The sequence below is a fragment of the Galleria mellonella genome, unplaced genomic scaffold (assembly GCF_026898425.1).
Source record: "Galleria mellonella isolate WM207_F2 unplaced genomic scaffold, CSIRO_AGI_GalMel_v1 utg35, whole genome shotgun sequence".
NCBI classification, from domain to species: domain Eukaryota; kingdom Metazoa; phylum Arthropoda; class Insecta; order Lepidoptera; family Pyralidae; genus Galleria; species Galleria mellonella.
The window spans coordinates 4095259-4118930 of record NW_026442082.1 but is presented as its reverse complement, the minus strand read 5'-3'; the positions used below and the strand labels follow the sequence as shown (position 1 = coordinate 4118930).

Sequence of the window (23672 nt, the reverse complement as noted above, 5' to 3'; positions counted from 1 at the left end):
ATTACAAAAGGTACTTAGGCAATTTATAGAGAAGACAGCGAATAACCTATAAATAGAGACACATAGACATGGACTAAATAGATGTCGCATGTGTAAATAGTTGCGTGTTCAATTTTAGTAGTAAATTGAAAGCTCTCACTAAGATTAAAAATAAATGGTTTGTGGTTTCTACAAGGAAACTATATGGGAAAGAGTTTAGACAATTGATAAAAAGTACAAATGATTTGCTAAAAAAACCAAAGAATTCATTTATAAACACACGCACGCATGCATGCCAATGAACTATGTAACGTTTTGTTGAACCATTATCTCTTTTTTACATATTTTAAAATAAAATCGCCTCCCGCCGTATGTACGGTTAGATCTTTGAAACTACGCAACGGATTTTAACGCCGCTTCCATCAATAGATGGAGTAATTCAATAGGAAACTTCATACGTATAGTTTAATATTGCTTTGTGTTAATAAATAATAATGTATAATAACATCCTTTATAACTTCTATATTTATTTTGTCTTATAATTTCTGCATTTTTTTACGTGTTTACGCAAACACTCATTTATAATTAAGGATATACAATACTAATAAAAAAAACGAGTCAGCTAATTTGGTAATTAGCTGACAAAAATTTGACCCGCTTTTGAGGCTCGATATCTATATTTATTTATTCATTAGTACAAATATGTGTAAATGGCAGACTTAATGCTAAAAGCATTCTCTCCCAGTCAACCATAGGGAAGTGTCAGAATACTCGAATGAGGTACTACTAATTATTGATATACATACATACTAAAATTACATATATAAACGAATAAATATATATGAATAACAAATATACTTACACATATATGACATATACTATATTATACACGAATTTGGGAATAATATAAAGCACTTACTGCTCGGATAAAGATGAAAAGTGAGCGTGAACACTTTTTTGAAAGACGGTTTAGTCGGTAGTCTCTTAATGGCATCAGGAAGCGCGTTCAAGAGTCATGAAGAATGTAGGAGAAAAGAGTTTGAAGCGTAACCAGTACGGTGAGAGGGGAAAGATAATTGGAGAGTATTATTGGAACGAAGGTTACGTTCGTGAGTTTCAAAAAGATATTGGAATTTACTCCTTAAGTAGTTAGTAGACTGGGGGTTTCGAAGAGTGTAGAGGGTACAAAGAGATATATACATATTTATATATATATATATATATATATATATATATATATATATATATATATATATATATATATATATATAATCTAAAATATCAGTATTCTGTAATAGTTTTCATAATCAGTTTAATATAAAAAATATACATAAATTATGTGGAATTGGGAAAGCTATTTAAACGAATACAATCACTCGATACTGGCATCATATTAGTTTCTACATTGCACCCGTGCAAAGCCGAGGCGGATGACTAGTATTGTATAATATTTTTAATTAAGATCGTGGAATCCGGATTTAAATTACTTCATAATAATATATTCTTTCCTTAACAAAGAAAAATAGTTGTGTTTATAGTCACCAAATAAATATGGACCTACACAGAAGATTATATGACAGAAGAAGCAGATTCTGTAACAGAAGTAAACCTTATCGATTGCAAAAGAATCGTTAAAATCAGAGGGCCTACCATGAAATGTTTTCCGAAATTTCGGAGCCAAACGAAACAGAAATTGGATGTTAAAATGACATAATACATGCCGTTTGGAAATATTAAAAATGTAAAAATATTGTTCCTTTGGACTTTTATGATAGGATGTATGACGAACGAAATGTTAAACTCCATTTATTGGTCCGATTTTGGTATAAACAAAAATACGAAATTGAGTCCGAAATTTCGGAATTTCATTTCATGGTAGACCCGCAGCACAGAGTTGGTTATATAATTACGTAATACAGCCACAAAACGTCAAACTAATTATAAACCATGAGCTTTAGGCTATCCAACTCGAAAATCGATAACCCGTGGGAAATAAACGCAAGTACTTTTATTTCCCATGGGTTATGAGTTTCACTCGAGTGAATGGAGGCACCATAAAGCAAACGTAATGTAAACCTCCCATTCCATGGAACGACTACTTCAAACGTGATACTCGAAGCCAGTGGATACAGTTGGCTTGGGGTCGTACCTTATAACAGTAAAGAGAGGAGGAAGGAGTTGCTAACAATGAAAGCAAAGCCCCATTGCTAGCAATATACTCTGCTAGGTCAACCTCCATGTGGTTTTCTCTGGAAACCATCGCGGTTAATCCATGTTTTTTTTAATAGGTATAAATGAAGCGAGCAAGGCACCAATGAGAGGTAATAGCTGAAGAAAGAACCTGAAAGCAGGTAAGTGAGCTCATCGAGACGAATTCCACTAGAATTAACCACGATGATTTCCAGGGGGAACCACGTGGAGGTCGACCTGATAGGGTGTATTGCTGGCAATAGGTCAGTTTGACCCTATTACTAACAATCCCTTTTCCCTCGGTTATTCCATGTTGCAATCGTCACGATCTATGGGCTAACTGAGCTATTTTCATCCTCGCCTATTAAACTTCACTGGTACCCCAGGGGGTAAGGGATCGTTAGTATTAGGGGTCTAACAGCCTCATTTCTAACAATATAACCTATCCGATCGACCTCCACGCGGTGACCCCTGGAAACCATCTTGATTAACTGTTTGTGAATTCGTCACTATGGGCCAACTAACCTGCTTTAATCCTCATCTTTCACTGATTTCTCGCCGGGGTTACCATTACTTTGTCATCTATTAAAAAAAAACACTGACATCCCGTCAGTATACACCATTCTGTCTTCACCCATTAAAAAAAAAGTGAACAAAAAGCCTATATTCATCCATAGACAATATATAAACGTGAGACGATGATGGAACTCAAGTAGACCATTTTGAAATGGCAGTTCGAATGGCAGTCAGAACTTCATGAATACAATTCAAAGTGAAACAAACAACTTTGAAGAGCACGATTACTGTTTTACATACCTTACATTGTGTACGGACCCTAATAATCCCTTTACATACGTTGGTTGGGAACTTTACACGAGTTGGAGACACTTCGTGAAATTGCGACATCTGGGTGACTTAAATTTATTCGAGTCTCGTGTTGTCTTTACTTTTGACATTTATGACTGACGGCCCACATAATGAAGTGGTAACCGTCGCCTATAAACTGTGATATTTTTTTTTTTTTGGGTGATAATGGTAAGATCACCTCGCCTATGTTATGGATACATCTTGGTGGGGCTCTAGTAAAGAATAATAGGTAAAGATGAAAGCTAGTCAGGTAGCACATCGTAAGGAATTCCACAAGAATTAACCACAATGGTTTCCAGGGGAAATCGTGTGGAGGTCGACCTGATATGTATGTATGTATGTCGACCTGATAGGATACACTGCTAGCAATGGAGCTGTTTTTTTTTAATGGGTGATAATGAAATGGCAATCCCTCCTGCGCTATCGGTATACATTAGTGGGACACCAGTGAGGGATGATAGGTGACGATGAAAGCAGGTCAGTTAGCCCATCGTGCCGAATTCCACTAGAATTAAAAACGATGGTTTCCAGGGGAAACCGCGTGAAGGTCGACCTGAATGGACTCATTAGACCCCATTTCTAACAATCCCTTTCCTCCGCAATGGAGCTGTTTTGTTAATGGGTAAAACTAAATAAATGGGAAGGTAACCCCACCTGCGCTAACGGGATACGCCGGCAAAGCACCAGTGAAGGGTAACCCATGAGAATGAAAACAGGCCAGTTAGCACATCACGATGAATTCATCAGGAATCAACCATAATAGTTTCCAGGGGGAACAGCTAGGATGTCGACCTGGTTGGGTATATTGCTAGCAATGGGATTCTCAGTTTCCATTACTAACAATCCCTTTCCCCCTCAATCAGGGATATAATTATGAATATCACATCATATAGCCGTGTGGTTCCGGCATAGAATAAGCCAGCCCTGGCAACAGTCAACCTCTGACTACCCTATTAGGGATTATAGTCGTGAATTAATAATATACTTTTATTTTAATAAACCACCTGGGTGGTGCAGTAACATCAAGCTAATTTACGCCACTAATGGGACTAGTGCCGTGCACAATAATGGGATATTAATGTGTGGTTATGGGATTATAATTGTCGTAACGATAAACCCGTGCCGTGCCGTACCGTGTCGTGACATGGCAAATTATAAAAGCGTCTAAATTGTATTTACCTGTTTCATACAACATTTCGATATAACCGCGTTACTACGAACCGCGCGGTAATTTTGTCTCCGAGGCCTGAGGCGAAATATTGCGCTCGATCGTAATGTAATTTCATATCGTCTTATGCGACAGTGTTTATAGACGAGTTGGGAACTTATCGAGGTATCTATCTTCTACAGAACTAATATATAGACAGAATTATTATTACATATATTTACATGGCTGTGTTTCGGTTTGTAGGTTGGAATATAGCACTGTATTTGCAGGGTACAGAGAAATAACATCTTGGTTGTAAGGAATGGCAATGCCGTGTCAGGCCATGCAGTGTCCGATGCGTGAGAATAATGATAATAAATGCTACACAGTCACACCAAACACCTGGTTCTCAAGGTGGAAGACTATGTATTACGAGAAAGCAATAAACAATTGGCCATACAACCTCAAACATTCAAAACCGCACTAATTCAGAAAATTTCGTTTCTTAAATTAGCCCAAATAGGAATCGAATTTTCCAGAGGAAGACTTTGTACAAAAGTCCATTGCTTGGGTACCTCTGTCCCAATCGTGTTTCAACCGTATAGCAGTTGTGTTTGCATGGCGGTGTTTCGGTTTGAAGGGTGGGATATGGCGTGAATTTACTGGGTACAGAGGAATAACACCTGAGTCCTTACGAATAGCAACGCATGGGGGGTGTCACGGGCGAAATAGTAAACTCTGTTATATCCATAGAACTGATCTTGTCTGTAGGCGACAGTTACGATTTTCCATCAGGTGCGCTGTCACCTCGTTTGCACAAATTTATACAGGCCTATATTCAGTGATGGATAAACTATTGGACAGTAGACAGATAACGGCTGATAACGTTCAATTTTCTGACAAGAGGTTTCTTCAGGATCGGCAACGCGCGCGCAATACCCCTGGTATTGCAGGCGTTCGTAGGCTATGGTAACCGCTTACCATCAGGTGGGCCGTATGCTTGTCTGCCACCTCAGTGGTATATAAAAAAAAATTTAAGCATTCCCTTCAGTAAATTCCTATCAGTAAGGTTACAGTGACCGGAAACATCATAGTGTTTAGAAATCCCTCATGAAATACATGAGGGATAGGGGGGGAGGGATTGTTAATAATGGAGGCTAAAGACTCCATTGCTAGCAATATACCCAAACAGGTCGACCTCCACGTGGTTCCCATTGGAAATCATCGTGCTGAATTCCAAGTGTATTCAACACGATGGGCTAACTGACCTGTCTTTTCATTCTCACCTATTATCCCTCACTGGTGCCCCGCCAGCGTATACCGTTAGCGCAGGCGGGGTTGCCATTCCATTATCATCCCATAAAAAAATACATGAAGGATATTATGGGTTTCATAACGTATTCCATGATTTTGATGGCCATGGTGATCACTTTCCATCAGGTAGGTCGCATAAAAATATAATAATAATAATACATTTTGATTAATTCTTTGTACATGAAAACTCCGTTTCTCTCCAAATTCAGTTTGCAAAATTAGAGTCGGATAAGTTAAGAGGGGCATTTCATTTAAAACGTAATAACCAGCAATAGAATGTAGAATGCAGACTCATTATTCTTTCAACTATCAAATGCACTCCTGCACAAATTACCCCAGTCACAAGATATATAACAGCAGTTTACTTTTTAATTACTCTTAACTGTAACTAAGAAGTCTGTTTGAAATATATTCTTCGAGCATTATCCCTGCTATTACAATAAAATATATAGTCTCTGTTCTTACTTGAGATATTTGAGACTTTAACGAAAAACACCTACTAATGCTCCAAGTATTTACCTAATCATTTCTTGAGTTATAGTAATACCAATCATTCACGGCAATGATTGATTGAGTCACCAAATATTCTCAATATTTGGTGACTGATTGCCCTGAATGATTGGTAAATGATAGCAGTATGTGATTGCCGAGAGTGAGAGGTGTTTGGTTTCTATGAGTGATTGCTAAATGATAGCAGTAAATGATTGCCAAGAGGAGTGATTGGTAGATAATTGATTCCCGTGAGTGATTGGTAAGCGATTGCAGTAAGTGATTGCCGCGAATATTTGATAATTGATTCTCGTGAGTGAATGGTAAGTGATCGCCGAGAGTGTTTGTTTTTCACGAGTGATTGCTGAGTAATAGCAGTGATTGTCGAGAATCTTTGATGATTGATTCTCGTGAGTGAATGGTAAGTGATTGCCGAGAGTGTTTGGTTTCCACGAGTGATTGGTAAATGATAGAAGTGAGTGATTGCCGAAAAGAGTGATTGGTAAGTGATAGCAGTGAGTAATTGCCGAGATAAGTGATTGGTAAGTGAAGTAGTAAGGATTGTCGAGAGTGTTTGCATTCCATGAGTGATTGGTAAGTGATAGCAGTGATTGCCGAGAGGAGTGACTGGTAAGTGATAGCAGTGAATGATTGCCGAGAGTGTTTTTTGATTGAGTGCCGTGAGTGATTGGTAAGTGATTACAATGTGTGATTGGTAAGTGATTTTAATAATTTATTGCCTATAACGTTTGGTGATTGATAAGTGACAGCATTAAGTGATTGTCGAGAGACTTTGGTGATTGATTATCGTCAGTAATTGGTGATTGCAGTAAGTAATTGCCGTGTGTCATTGTTACGAGTGATTGATAGATATGGTGAGTGTATCTTATGGACGCGTGTGCTTTATATGACCGTTGGGAGCACATTAGTCGAATATCGCTAATGTCAAACAATAGAATACAAATGGAAACAAAAATTATGTTTATAGATAACCATATGGCCGTGTAGGTCCCTGTATTGAATAGGCCACTTCTTCCTAAGGGAGGGCGAGGGATGAGCTGCAACGTCCCTCTTAAGATATCTCCAAATCCTAACTGCGGTTGCCGATCCGCTTGCCAAGCGTGGCAACTACTGGCAAAACCTTCCAAAGGGAAAGCTTGTGTTCAGCAATGAACAGTTAAAGACTGAAACGATGATGACAATAATATATGAAAAAAGCGCAGGTGAAGATGAAGGAAAATCAGTTGAGTCATGAAGAATTCATCGAAAATTGAGGATTCTAGGAGATACCGTATGGAGGCCAAGACGTATACGACCTGGCCAAGATATATTACTGACAATGAGGCCGCTAATCCTTGTTGCCAATATTCTCTCCGCCTTACAACTCTAGATACTCTGGATAATCCATAAAGGATCAAGGACGTTATTTATTATACCTATTTATTAACTACGTTATAAAAACAAACAGCATTGAAATGGAAGTGATCAATCTTCTTCGAAATTGGAGTGGAGATTAAATCCTTTCGGTTGAAAATTTGATATCACAAAAGGTGATTGTTAGATAAATCCCACTGACGGCACCGGGGACTCGGGAACGAGCAATTCTGATAATGAAATTTTCAATTAAACAGGAAATATTTAGATCGAATCGCGAAATGTTGGAATTCGTAAACAGATGGAAATATTACAATTGGATATTATAAACCTATGAAATTACATGTAGTAGTATAGATACCTAATGCTCGTTCCCCGGGAGAAATGGTGGGGGGGAGGGATTGTTAGTAATGCGGACTACTAGGCCCATTACTAGCAATATACCCTATCAGTTCGACCTCTAAGTGGTCCCCCTGGAACCCATCGTGTTGAATTCCAGGTGTATTCATCACGATAGGCTAACTGGCCTATCTTTTCAGGGAGGAAGGGATTGTTAGTAATGTGGAGTACCATTCCCATTGCTAGCAATATACCCTATCTACCTAATACTTAATTTATCAGAGGGAGGTTTTGTACAAAATTCGTTTGCTTGAGTACCTCTGTCCCATTCGTATTTCTACCGTGAAGCTGTTGTGTTTGCATGGCTGTGTTTCGGTTAGAAGGGTGGGATATGGCGTGAATTTACTGGGTACAGAGGAATAACACCTGAGTCCTCAGGAATGGCAACGCATGGGGGGTATCATGGGCGAAACAGTATACTCTGTTATATCCATGTTACTGCTCATGTCTATAGGTGACTGTCACCACTTTCCATCAGGTGGGCCGTCAGCTTGTTTGCAATTCTAAGTTGTATAAAAAAAATGTTTATTACCTCATAACTCTGTCAGTTTTAAACTAATTTGGAAAAATTCTTTATCTGAAAGGATCATACTTACAGATCAATGGTATATGAATGTTGTCAAAATCGATTTAGTAATTTAATTTTTAGGACAAAATGAGTGGTTTTGTCATAATTAAGATTTTTTTGTGGAACATACCTAATCTTTAATTATTAAGGCGATGGCCAAAAGGGTTATAATTTCTATAGATATGTACAATCAATGTCGCCAAGTATTTCAACAGTATCTACAATGACATCGTCAGATTTAAAGTACTTTAAATACACGTAACTCGATAATAACCCACGTGATACGAGTATATTTACAGCATCGCGGACTAATGACTTGATGAGAAATAAATGGGGCATGCCTAGCGATCCAACCGCACCGCCACGTGTACAGTCAGCAAATACATCTTGGATATAAAAAAAAAAATGGGAAATAAATAAAACCTTAAATTTTAAATATTATAAAAATATCATTTTTTGTTTCATTAATTTTAATTATACAATTGTATGCAACGCAATAAATGGTAATGGGATGGTAACCCCACTTGCGATATTAGTATACTTTGGCGGGGCACTAGTGAGGGATGGATATGTGAAAATAGTAGGGATGAAACCAGGTCAGTCAGCCCATCCTTATGAATTCAACAAGAATTAACCACGATGCTTTCCAGAGGATAATATTATATTATCTGTGCCAGAGGTAACCGCGTGGAGATTGACCTAATAGGGTGTTTTTTTAATGGATGATAATTAAATGGTTACCTCGCCAGCGCTATCGGTATATACTGGCAGGGTGCCAGTGACGAATGATAGTTGATTATTAAGCAGGACAATTGATCCATCGTGACGAATTCAACAATAAATCAATGACGATGACATTCAGGGGGAACTGCGTGGAAGTTGACCTAATAGGGGTATATTGCTAGCAATGGCATTGCTAATCTCCAACAGTCCCTTCTGCTCCCGATAGGATATATTCTAGCAGTAGGGAAATTAGACCCAATTACTAACAATCCCTTTCCCCCCGCGTAACCAAGTTATATTAATTGTTGACATGGGATAAAAGAGGGAGACTTTGTACAAAAGGCGTTTGCTTGGGCACCTCTGTCCCATTCGTGTTTCAACTGTAAAGCAGTTGTGTTTGCATGGCTGTGTTTCGGTTTGATTGACTTTTGTCACTAGTATTTTTTTTTAATGGACGACGATAGAATATAAACTACCTACCTGAGCTATTGGTATACATTGACGGGGCACCAGTGAGAGCAGATGCTAACAGGTTGATAGGAGATAATAGGTGAGGATGAAAGCAGGTTAGCCCATCGTGACGAATTCGAGAATAAACCACGTTTCCTGAGAAACCGCGTGGAGGTGAATAAACAATTTATCTATCTACTTAAATACGATTAATTTTTATCCATTAAAGTATCAGGCGTTTTCAAATATCGTAAATAAATGAATAAAATCATCAACATAACATTTATTAAAACATCTGTGTGTGTATGTATATATATAATAATGAGTAGGGATAATATTTATATTATCCCTACTCATTATTACATATATACATCTCTATCTATATCTATACATCTCCCATATTTAGAACTAACAAAATTTTTCATCGTGCCTCCCACCAAATTGTTTATAATTACTCCTCTCCATCCAAAGGTTGCCTGGAAGAGATTACTCTTAGCGCCTAAGGTCGCCCATTGTTTTCTCATTGTGATTATTTCTTGTAATTATTTATATTTATAATAAGTTTACTATTGTAATCTTTTGGAGGAAACAATAAAGAGTATCTATCTATCTAAGTATCTGAATTCATCTAATTCATGATTAGGTATAGAGTAAGAAATTAAATTTTTAATTGTTTTATTAATCCTATATTTGCCGACGGTACGTACGTAGAGGAAAGGTTAAAGGTATTTGGGGGTATGGAGAAAAAAATATAGATTATATAAAATATTTAAATATCATATACGAAATAAAAAAAAGGCTTCATCTTTTTGTATTTAAGTTTTTTTAAACTACAAAGGTATCAAGAACCATCAGAAGGGCTGTAAGCAGTAGCTTTTTAACTTGTAACTTGTTTTTAATGGACGATAATGGATTGAAAGATATCCAACATTATAGATACTTATACACCTATACGCTATTGTTGGGTTAATATTGAAGTATTATTATTGAGGACGAACTCAGGTCATCCTATTGTGACGAACTTATAATTCATCTATTGCCAATCGACAAAATCAGTTAATATAACCAACTTTTAGACTTTTCCGCTGCATATTTTATTTTTTTATTTATTTATTCATTAGTACAAATATGTGTACATAGCGGACTTAATGATAAAAGCATTCTCTCTCAGTCAACCATAGGGAAGTGTCAGAATACACGAATGCGGTACTACTAATTATTGATATACATACATACTAAAATTACATATATACACGAATAAATATATATGAATAATATTATTTATAAGTGATAAGAATCATAGCAATTATTTAAATAAACTATGATAATTTACCGTGAATGTCGTAAGAGGTGACTAAAGGAACTTAATTGTAGCGAAATGAGCAACAACATCTCCCTTAAAACATCTCTCTTAAAACATCTCTTTTCATTTAAGAGTTTCCTCTTGTCGGTGCAACTAATTCATGCATCTTCCTCCAGCCAGCTCTATCCCAGGCCATATCCTTTATCTCCCTATACGACATGACGCCAACAGCTTATCTTAAAATATTACCAAAGCCTAATAATTGCAGTTGCCAACCCGCCTGCCAAACGTAGCAACTACTGCCAAACCCCTTATGGGCGAGGCTTGTGTTTAACTGTGAGAGTTAACGGCTGATATGATGATGAGGAGGGAAAAGGGTTGCTAGTAATGGGGCCTAATAACTCTATAGCTAGCAATATACTCTGTCAGATCGACCTCCACGCGGTTCCTCCTGGAAACCATCACGTTCTTGTCGAATACATCGTGGTGGGCCAACTGGCCTGCATTCATCCTCACCTATCATCCTCTACTGGTGCCTCGTCGGTGTATACCGATAGCGCGGGCGGGGTAAAAAAGGTTATCATTCATTTCAATATCGCCCGTACCCGTCGGATATCTATATTAATTCCGAACGGGTTCTTCGTTTCGACATTAAATATTGGATAACAGACATATTCGTTATTTGTCCCAGTATATAGATATTGTATCTGAAATATATAGATATTACAATATTTTATTTTTACTCATTAAAAAAAAGATATGATGATAATGACTTTAATATTACTATTACTGACTTTAATTGAATTATTAATTGTAATTGAATTGAATTATTATAAGTGAAAAAACACTCCCAATTAGAATACGATCCTAATCTAAAAAGCGACAAGCGCAGAAAATGTTCTGTCTGCCGTTCTCTTGCCCTCCGCACTAGTCTCTCTCAAAACTTCCTCTATTTTTTTGGACCCTACATTTACAATATACTGAATTGTTTGTTGAATATATATGCCTTGCATAGACCAGGTTGCAAAAAATCAATTATCAAATATCTAAAACCCCTCAATTATCAGCAACCTGAAGGTTTTTTGTCTCCATCAATTTAAGATCTCCTTAAATAAGTACCAATGGCTAATGTTATTTATATGCTGTAAGTGATACAAATAAATTTTATATCTATCTCTACTTTATTTAGTTGAACACACGCACGCACGCAAGCACGCACGCCGCACGCACGCAAGCACGCACGCACGCACGCACGCATGCACGCACGCACGCACGCACGCATGCACGCACGCACGCACGCACGCACACACGCATAGTCTGTATTTTGTAATTAACTTCGCCTAAGTTATATATAAGAAATAATTTATTAGAAATAAGTTTTAATGTTAAGTTTATTCTTGCACCAAATCTTATTATTGTTATCTGTGTATTATAACACTAATTGGTTGCCTTGTATTTGCGTGGTCCATGGAGATGGGGCACTGGTGACTTGTAACACAGGTTCTTCAAAACCTACCGCAAGTACCAGTCTCTCACAAAATTGGTCTTCATATCAAATTGTACCTCAAGTTGTCACTTTATACTGCCTTTTGTGAAGAGAAAATAAACCATTCATTCATTCATTCATATTACTAAATGTCAGAGAGCTATAGTTAGTCATTCCTATAGAGCACTAAAAGATCGAACAAGGAAATAATACGTGGGTGTCATTATAATTTATATACCGTTTCAGTACCTCACTATTGACATATTAAATATATTGAATTTATTATTCGAGCGGAAAACGTATTTGAATTAAATAAACCCTAAACATTCCAATATGATCAGGGCCGAATTTAGGGGACGACGCCAGCGGGGCAAATGACTGGATATTTATTTCAAATGTAAATGTGTGTACAAAACACTACTAATGAAATATTATATTATACGAGTATATTGTACTTATAACAAAAAAGATACAGCGATTAGTTTAACAACTTGTTAGCAAATATTAGTTCATTTCTGAAAGAGATCTCTTCCGGCCAACCCACTGCGGTGAGAGAGAAAATGATTAGCGGGTATTCTAATGTAGGAAATGTACAAGAGTAAAAAAATCGCAAATTGTAAATTAATTGTAATTCTGTATACTAGATAGTTGATATATTATTATTTATTAATATATTTTTGTGTGTGTGTGCGTGTTCGTGTGCGTGTGCGTGTGCGCATGCGTGCGTGCGTGCGTGCGTACGTGCGTGCGTGCGTGCGTGCGTGTGTGCGTGTGTGCGTGCGTGCGTGCATGCGCGCGTGTGTGCGTGTGCGCGTGCGCGTATATATATATTTTATAATAGTAATCCCCAGAACGACAAAATGATTTCACTATGAGGTATAATATATATTCAATTTAATAAAGTTTGTACGTGTAGTGTAGTTGATTGGTTTGATTGATTGATTTAATTGATGTGGTTGATTATATGTGTGTTAGATTGGATGTGAGTGAAATGGGTTTGACTACATGCCGGATTGGACATCGGATAGATTGATATGGATGATGATTGGTATTCGAGCATCGTATTAGACATGGGTAATATTGGTACATCACTAATATCTATATATTGGGTTATTTTGGACATCGACGGAAGAAAAAAGGTCATCACTCATTTCAATATCGCCCGTACCCGTCGGATATCTATCTTAATTCCGAACGGGTTCTTCGTTTCGACATTAAATATTGGATAACAGATATATTCGTTATTTGTCCCAGTATATAGATATTGTATCTGAAATATATAGATATTACAATATATTACCCACCCTACATGATCTCATTCAATTAACGATGGGATTGGCAGCGTAAACAATGTACAAAATATAACTTGGATAACAGACATATATTCGTTGTTGGGCCAATATATAGATAATGTATCTTAAATTAATAGATATTACTATATATTAACCACCTGATATCTTATTTCTTTTTTAAAATACTGTCTCTTTCGACTAACGATGGGATTGGCCGCGTGAACAATACACAAGATACGACAATATACATATATTGCATTGATATAAGATTTATAAAAGTGAAACAAAGCTGTAATATGAAGACACGCAGCTATAAACCACATCTGTAAAACATTACGGGGCACCGTAACTGCCGAATGGCCTAAAATAAAAACATTATGTTGCCGTATTGAATATCCTAAAAGGTAAACGCATAATTCATACTAATTTATAATAATACTTATATGTACGTACTTATTTTTTTAATGCACGATAATGTAATGGTAACCCCGCCTGCGCTATCGGTATACACTAGCGGGGCACCAGTGAGGGATGATAGGTAACGATGAAATCAGCCCATCGTGACGAATTCCACTAGAATTAATCACGATGGTTTCCAGAGGAAACCACGTGGAGCTCGATCTAATAGGGTGTGTTGCTGGCAATAGGTCAGATCCCATTACTAACAATTCTATTCCCCTTGGCGGGCGGATTTTTTTATAGGTGATAATGAAATAGTAACCCCCACCCGCGCTATCGGGATACGCTGCCGGGGCACCATTGAAGGATGATAGATGAGGATGAAGCAAGTCAGTTGGCCCATCGTGACGAATTCAACAAGAATTGTTCACAATGGTTTCCAGGGGGAACCACGTGGAGGTCGACCTAATAGGGCATATTGCTACCAATGGGGATATCAAACTCTATTGCTAACAATCCTTTTCCCCCTGGCAAGCGGGTTGACAGCCGCAGTTAGGCTTTAGTGATATTTTAAAAGGACCGCTGCTGCCCATCTTTGAACCATTTAGTTAGTTAAGAGGAATAAGACAACATAATTGTCGCGTACAGTACCTAACCTAACCGCAAATTTGCGGGGGAAGGGATCGTTAGTAATGGAAGCTGAGAATCCCATTGCTAGCAATATACCCAACCAGGTCGACCTCCTCGCAGTTCCCCCTAGAAACTATCATGGTTAATTCGTGATGAATTCATCATGACGGGCTAACTGGCCTGTTTTCATTCTCATCTATCACTCTTCACTGGTGCTCCGCACAGCGTATCCCGTTAGCGACGGGGGGGTTACCATATCATTTTCACCCATCAAAAAAAATAACCGCAAATTTGCAGTCAAAAGTACTAATAACCAATAATTTTCAGTCAAAACCACTTTTAACCAACCTGTTCAGTCAAAAGTACTTTTACTGATTTTGCTAATCAATAGTACTTTTGACTGGTTAAGAGTTTTAACTGCAACATATGTATAACATGATTTATTTTTGTTTGAATTTTCTGTTTAAAGAATTGTTCTTTTAGGAAGCAATCCTATCCCCCGAGAGACGATGGCACGCTATCTTAGTGCTTTTAAACTCAATCACGCTCGGCGAAATAAGGGATAGAAATAAAACAAGAACATATTAATGCTTTATAGTTTATTTTTAATGAAAGCAAAATATCTTTATATTTTTAAAACATAACATGATCTGTCCTTTATATAATAATAACATTACCGTAGATGTCAGGCGTACATACGAACCAAAGAATACATAAGACCAGCTATCTACATTTTCATTCGAATAACAAAATACATTTCCAAGAATCCTACTTTAAAAAATGGCAGTTTGAATATTTTTATTTTACAAAATTCGAATTCTCTCAACTATTTGGTGTTGTCAACGTTTATTTTCATTGAAAAAAAAAAAAAAGTTTTAAATATAAAACACTGTCCAGTTCACGTTGCAAACAGAAAAATTCTTTATCCATGTTTACGATGATATTTACACAATAATTTACATTTCATTATAAGTATAAAAAAAAAAAAATCTTAGTTTGTCTGTCTATATAATCAACACGGTATCGAGAAGTATTGAATTAAAATTAATATATCTTACTACTATTATATTATATTATATTCACTAATGGTAATACAAGAATAATAAAACTAAATATGTGTCACATAAAATAAATATTGTCACATTAAGATTCAATAAATTTGCATTATACTCATTCTCAAATGAAGTTACCAAGTTTCATTCTCCGTTTACTGTCATAATGTTGGCGCCTTACCTATATATATATATATATATATATATATATATATATATATATATATATATATATATATATACATATATATATATATGTGCTTTTATAATGTACTGTAGTATAGCCTTCAGTGGGTTCACCTTTCCAATGAATAAGGGACTACTCGCACTTATTCAGCTGCATTCGCGTTTCGCTGAACGATTTTGGTCACACTTATACAGCTCTGCTTCTATCAGCCGCGTACGGCGTCGTAAGAATGAGAAAAGCCGTCATAGCGTGCTATCTCCGCTGAAACGCTTGTCTACTGCGTACGCCGTTGAATATGCTGCATTTCATAAAAATAAAATAATTATAATTACTATGAAATACGTCTGCACTCTTTAATCCTTGCGTACATAAAGATTATGCAATAATAAATCAAATCAATACAGAGACAATACAAGTCGCAACTTGTCGACAAGGAGTCGCGAAACATCACTGTAAAGAGCTGTTTCGCCGCGTTCGACGGTGAATGCGGCGGAACAGCGCTGAACACTCTCTATAGCATTCGCATGATAAATACACATTTATCCTCATTTTATAGTGAGTTGCCGCGAAACCAGAATAGACGCGAAAAGCAGAATGGATGCGTACATGTTTTCATACAAAATCGTTGTTTTCTTTGGACAAAAGCTGTTCTATTGAACTGAATAAGTGTGAGTAGTCCCTAAGGGTACGCGTCCTCGGAGACCCTAGCTATCACTATCGTATCCCACATAGTGACATCCTATCCCTTCCTCTCACCACACCATATCAGCCATTAACTGTCCACTGCTGAACATAAGTCTTCCTCTATTTGAGAAGTATTACCAGTAGTTGCCACGCTTGGCAAGCGGGTTGGCAACCGCAGTTAGATTTTGGTGATATTTCAAAAGGGACGCTGCTACCGATCCCTCAACCATTCAGCTCCCCCAGTCACCTCTTACGACACCCACGGGAAAGGAAGAGGTAATTCATTCTATGCCCGGACCACACGGCGACCTCTTCCTTTTAACTCCTTTAATCCTTCTTTGCATGATTTTTTTTTTTATTGGTGAAATGAATCATGTTCAAATTTAAAAGAAAAATGGTTAAAAAAATAAATTTGACAGCTACGTTTTTTTGCAATGGACATTAAAAAGGTATCCAGACACGATCAACTTAAAATGAACTTGTTCTTTTATATAATTTTTAGGCATTCAATGTTATGTTGGAAATTTCCACCATTATGCAAAGAAGGGTTAAAGATACTATTAAAAAACCATTTAACGATTCTTTCAAAAATTCCAGTCACCGACACGCTTGCCCAGTATGGTGACTTAGGAGCATATATACCTGACGATAAAAACCAGTGTAAAAAGTAGACGCTCGTACATGTTGGAAAGCAATGCGGAAGGCTCATATTAGGCAGTGGATAAACACACGCTGAGACAATAATGGTACGATAATACACTATTTTTACTACATATTATAAAATAGAGTTGCTAATAGTTGCCACGTTTGGCAGGCGGATTGGTAACCGCAGTTAGGCTTTGGAGATGTTTTAAGAGGGACGCTGCTGCCTATCTCTCGCCCTCCCTTAATCGTCTCTTATGACACCCACGGGAAAGGAAGGGGTGGCCTATTCTATACCGGGACCTACAAGGTTACGCATCTATTTATATATCTATTATACTATTCAATACAACACTATAATACGGTAAATTATAATAGCACTTTATTTCTGTTGTGACACAATGATGCGCGCAATCACCTCAATTTCGTCATTTTATAAAAACATTTACAATACAATTACGCGAATCCAATCCAACAGCCATAAACCATGTACCCAATAAGGATGATGGAATAGTGTTTATTGGGTTAAGCTAGTACCACATTAAGCGTATTCAAACAAATGAATCAACTACTAACGTGACCAATCGACATGAGAAATATACAAAAGTTGCCGATCTTCCGTCGACGGAAAACCCGCGCGTCGACGACCGAACAGACGCCGAATGGGAATTTTTAACGACGTTACGTCGTTATAACAACTTATCTACCACACATTCCGATCGAGAGTAAAAAACTGTAATACAATTTTATTGTTCCGACGCGGATGATCGGCGACTGAAAGTCGCTCTAATGTGACACTAGCCTTAATCGAGACGCAACAGACGACAAGTTTGACAACTGCATGAATATACATTTCTTGTGTTGTTTTTATTTCTTTCTTGTATCATTTCTTGCGTTGATAAGCGTCACTTATCCGATATACATATATATACATATATATATATATATATATATATATATATAAATAGATATATAGAATAACAAATACTATCTACCAGTACATATTCAATCCAAATCACTACTTTTGTCGTCTTGCAACTTTATTTTTTTGACACTCGGGGAATTTTTGCCGTTCAGAATTATGTCCTCGGTGGAGAAGCTCACTCTTTTCCGCTTCGAAGCCTTCTGATTTCTATCTCCTTCTAGACTGCTCAGTCTACTGCACTCCGAGTCGCTTGAGAGTCCGTTTGTGGCGTTTTTTATAATTAACAAATCTTTTTCTATTTCAGTCAACTCTCGGGGCTTGGCCGGGCGGCCGATAGGCCGTTTCGATTTGTTTTTTACGGATGGCGACTCCTCTTTTTTCCGCTTGTTGTATGCACGTTTCGCCGCCACCTTCGGCTTTTTCTGTTGGGTGTCATTCTGAAAAATAAGTTCTTTTTGTTTTAAAAAATAAAATAAAGATATTGCAAAACAATAACAATGACGAGTACTTTATATACTGGAAAAAAAAAGCAATAATTTCCGTCATAACAGAACACTTTGATGAATTTTTTTTATACAACTTCAAACGGCAAACAAACTGACGGCCCACCTGATGTCAAAGTGGTAACCGTCGCTTATAGACATGAGCAGTACCATGGACATAACAGAGTGTATTGTTTCGCCCATGATACCCCCCATGCGTTGCCATTCCTGAGGACTCAGGTGTTATTCCTCTGTGCCGTCAGCCTGTTTGCCGTTCTAAGTTGTATAAAAAAAAATTTTATAATTTGATTGTATAAACTCATTTGTAAATTTACGTGTGTCATAAATGGCTCAAATAAAAAGTTTATCTATCTATCTATCTAATCATTTGCTGTACACGCTACTCCCAGGAGCGGAAACATAAACTTTAGCAAATTTCGAGAGGTTTGGGTATTGTTTTTCATTTACAGACCACCACTTGTAAGGATCAGCCTTCCGATCTAAGCGAATAGTTTTCAAATAAAAATCTAACTCATTTGCCACAGCATTCTCTACGTTCTTTCTTAGTTTACTGGGTTATAACTAATAACCCAGTAAACTATATATATACAACAATAAGTTAATAACAATGTTAGCAAAGGCGAACTTATCTCTAAAACATACATATACACATACATACACACGTATATACATATGTTAAATACAACATATAAATATCAAATAAAAACTATGAGAGTCGTCAAGCACTCACCTGTTTCGGTTTAGCTCCAATATAGCCGCTACATCGCTTCGCGCCGCACAAACACCGCTTCTTGTCTATTCCCGCGCATTCCAGATTGTAGTTGAATGTCACTTCACTGTTCTGTAATTTTATCGCAAAAAAAAAAATTCTACTGAAAAATCGTAGGGCTTCACCCTCCTTTTAGATTGTTGTATCAGACATTAATTGCCCAGTTCTGAACAACTCTCCCCATAACGGGGGTTTTGGCAGTAGCCACGCTAGGAGGGAAATGCATTGTTAGCGATGGAGTCTAACAGCCTCACTGCTAACAATCCATTTTATGCCAGTAATGTTACTAATTACCTTAATTACTAGAGGGAGATCAATACCAGAGGGGGACTTTGTACAAAAGTCGATTGCTTGGGTACCTCTGTCCCATTCGTGTTTCAACCGTGAAGCAGTTGTGTTTGCTTGACTGTGTTTCGGTTTGAAGGGTGGGATATGGCGTGAATTTACTGGATACAGAAGAATAATACCTGAGTCCTCAGGAATGGCAACGCATGGGGGGTATCATGGGCAAAACAGTACACTCTGTTGCATGACATTGCATGGCATGTTGTTGACATGAGCAGTACCATGGACATAGTCCATGGTACTGCTCATGTCTATAGGCGACGGTTACCACGTTCCATCAAGTGGACCGTCAGCTTGTTTGCCGTTCTAAGTTGTATAAAAAAAAAAATAATTAGATCGACCTCCACGTGGTTCCCCCTGGAAACCAACGTGGTTACTTTTTGTGGAATTCTTCACGATGAACTTGCATAAGAATGAACAAGACAATGCACATTGCCATCTCATTCTATCTCAAGCATTCGGTAGCGATAACAATTCTATCGACAGATTAATTTGTGAACTGTCTAGGGAGAACTAGATATTTATTGTTGTAGATACTTACCGCTGGTATATCATTGATGGCGAACAGTCCAACTCTGACGTCACCGAGCACTGTCCACTTCTGGGTCTCGCAGTTTGGTTCACAGCAGTGGTTCATGAACCTGAAAACATTACAGTCAATCAATAATTAACATTTTCGTGAATAATAGATACTAGTGGGAGACTGTACAAAAGTCGTTTGCTTGGGCACCACTGTCCCATTCGTGATAACATGAAGCAATTTTGTTTGCATGGCTGTGTTTCTATTTGAAGGGCAGTGAATTTACAAGTTACAGAGGTCAACTGAGTCCTCAGAAATGGCAACGTATGAAGGGCATCATGGGCGAAACAATATTATACTCTGTTATATCCATGATACTGCTCATGTCTATAGGCGACGGTTACCACTTTCCATCGAGTGGGTCGTCAGCTTGTTTGCCATTATAAGTTGCATAAAAAAATACATACATACCTAAAGGAAGTTCGAGCATCTTGGATTGAAGTTAACAGGAGCGTTTAGAATGGACTAGTAGTGGTAACAATTCAAACTGGGAGCGGAAGTACAATGAAGAATTGAGATCATTGGTCTTATTTTTAAAGACTTGCAGTAGCGATGACGTATCTATCACTGGAGGTCAAGGGAGGCTGGTACTACAAAACCTTATCTCATTTTTTCGCATATAGGGTCAGCTAAGCCGATGCACGTCGACCTATACGGATCTTTTGTGCTTCCCCCTGCCTTATACCATCATTTCATTAATCCTATGTGTTACCCTAACTATATCCCACGGTTTAAGATATCTGTAGTCCCCTGGTTCAGGATAAGCCGTTCCCAGTAGACTCATACGCATACTTGCCAACGAATCGCAGTTGCACATCAAGTGTTCCATGGATTCCGATTTTTCCCCGCACAGTCTGCAGTGTGCCCGAAGACAGACCCATCTACAAAAGCTTACTAGTGATAACTCACCTGGCCAGGTTGCCCTTGGGTCCGGCGTCGATCATCCTCTCCTTGTCCAAGGTCAAGAAGTAGAAATTCTCGTCGCGTATCTCGTGTTTCCTGTTCATCCGTCGCTTGAACTCGTCTTCATCTATTAACTCGCCTACATACTCTATCACAAATTGTCCTGAAACATATTATGGTATACGGTATAAAATGAAGTTTTACCAGAGGAAGGCTTTGTACAAAAGTCGATTGCTTGGGTACCTCTGTCCCATTCGCGTTGCAACAGTGAAGCACTTGTGTTTGCATGGCTGTGTTTCGGTTTGAAGGGTGGGATATGGCGTGAATATACTGGGTACAGAGGAATAACACCTGAGTCCTCAGGAATGGCAACGCATGGGGGGTATCATGGGCGAAACAGTATACTCTGTTATGTTCATGGTACTGCTCAGTCTATAGGCGACGGATACCACTTTCCATCAGGTGGGCCGGCAGCTTGTTAGCCATTCTAAGTTGTATAAAAAATACATACATACCCAAAGGAAGTTCGAGCATCTTGGACTGAAGTTAGCAGGAGGATATATATATATATATATATATATATATATATATATATATATATATATAAAAATTAATGCCACTTTTCGTTGTAATTTTATAACTCAAAAACGGGCTCACCTATCCAAACCAAATGTTTACGCTTTGTTCGGACTATTTAGTAGAGGGTTTATGTGAAGTTTGCACAAAATCTGTCGAGCGTTTCTTCATTTATCACATTTTCTTGTAGCAAATGAATTCAATAAACGGATCATTTTGTTAATGGGGATTTTTGTGTCAAATTCAAACTTTTTCTAAGATGGGGATTGTGCTTTTTTTTTTACAACACAGGGGGCAAACGAGCATGCGGCTCACCTGATGGTAAGTGACTACCGCCGCCCATGGTCACCCACAATACCTATGGCATTGCAAGTGTGCTGCCGGCCTTTTAAAAAGGAATATGCTCTTTTCTTGAAGGTTATGTTGTCGTATCGGTTCGAAAATACTGCTGCTGGCTGTTGATTCCAAAGAGTGGTTGTGCGTGGGAGAAAGTGCCTTGAAAAACGCACGGTGGAGGACCGCCACTCGTCCAGATGGTTGGGATGAAATTTTAGTTTATGGCGGGTTGTACGATGGTGAAAATCAGCAGCAGGTATCAATTCGAACAATTCTTCAGAGCACTCCCCATGATAAATTCGGTAGAAGATGCACAGAGAGATGTGCTGTCAAATTGAAACTTTTTTCAGTGTTGACAGTACAGGCATGTTGTTATGTCATTCATGCGGTCATTTCATTTTGGACGTGCTTCGATTAAAGCAAATTGTCAGCGATATTGATGTTAAAATTATTAGTTTTTTATTATTTCACTTTATACGTAACGAAGCACGTACCGGGCCACTAGTTATACATAAAATATAATGTAAAAATATATTTAAATATTATGTTTACCTTGTCGTTCAATAACGTCGTCTCTGACAATATACTTTAAATGAAAATAACTAGTGAAAAATTGTATTTTATCATGAAACAGAGAATATATCTTACCAGCTCTGATGTCCTCTAAAGTTTTCAGCCCCCAACCTCTTTGTGGGGTGCGGTACGGCACTAATTTGGGGTAAAGACGTTTCTCGAATGCGCGATTGTTGCATCGATCGCCCGCACGGCAGCTCGGCCCACATTCTGTTAGCAACATTCTAGAACAAAACAGATTATGGCTATTATGAATATATGCATCTATGTATCTGTTATATTATGTTATGTATCTACGACTATATATATATCGTCTTAGTCGTAGAATACTGACGGATCTTTATATGTAATCTTTGTCACATTCGTATATATATATATATATATATATATATATATATATATATATATATATATATATATATATACACATAACAGATATATGTGTAGGTTATTATGTGTGTAGGTTTATTTTTATATTGTTTATGTACTTTTATTATTTACATATGTAGGTATATAGAACTGTTTTTATTGTATTATATATTCAATTTTTTTACTAGGTATTATTTAGTTTAACTTTAACTGTACGGTTATTACCCTTGTACATTCTACAGTTTTCTTTCAGCTTCTCAAAGGTTGACTGTAAGAGATCCCTTTATGGGATAAGTCCGCCATTATATGTTAAATCGTTAAATGTATTCAATATGAATTATGTACAATCAAGATTTTATAATAATAATAATTATGGCTATTGTCTTAAACTCCTTGCATTTGGAAAAGAGTACTATTCTAATGTTCTTGTGACATGCATTGTCCCTGAATTTAAAGCATTACCTATCTAATATCCAATGGTTTTAGTTTATAAAAGCTAAATATTCTTATATTCTCTATGTTGTATAATGCAAAAAACAAGTATATAAGTGGGCCGTCAGCTTGTTTGTCATTCTTTGTTGTATAAAAAAAAAGTTTTATTTTTTATTTTATATTTTT

At 37.3% G+C, this 23672-nt stretch overlaps 2 protein-coding genes across 3 annotated transcripts in view; one reads left to right on the top strand and one right to left on the bottom strand.

Annotated features, from left to right (window-relative positions):
• The window catches only part of LOC128201104 (uncharacterized), a 27911-nt gene extending 10707 nt beyond the window's left edge, over positions 1-17204 (top strand). Inside the window, exons 4-5 of the mRNA XM_052896822.1 lie at positions 16254-16404; positions 17131-17204. Coding sequence (XP_052752782.1) covers positions 16254-16404; positions 17131-17204 — 225 coding nt within the window. The remainder of the gene's footprint in view (positions 1-16253; positions 16405-17130) is intronic.
• The window catches only part of LOC113514497 (uncharacterized), a 23836-nt gene continuing 15342 nt past the window's right edge, over positions 15179-23672 (bottom strand). For both annotated transcript variants that reach the window (XM_052896878.1, XM_052896877.1), the window contains exons 10-14: positions 22761-22909; positions 21207-21363; positions 20259-20358; positions 19334-19444; positions 15179-18537 (exon numbers count right to left, since the gene is read on the bottom strand). In XM_052896878.1, coding sequence (XP_052752838.1) covers positions 18181-18537; positions 19334-19444; positions 20259-20358; positions 21207-21363; positions 22761-22909 — 874 coding nt within the window. In that variant the 3' untranslated portion in view covers positions 15179-18180. The remainder of the gene's footprint in view (positions 18538-19333; positions 19445-20258; positions 20359-21206; positions 21364-22760; positions 22910-23672) is intronic.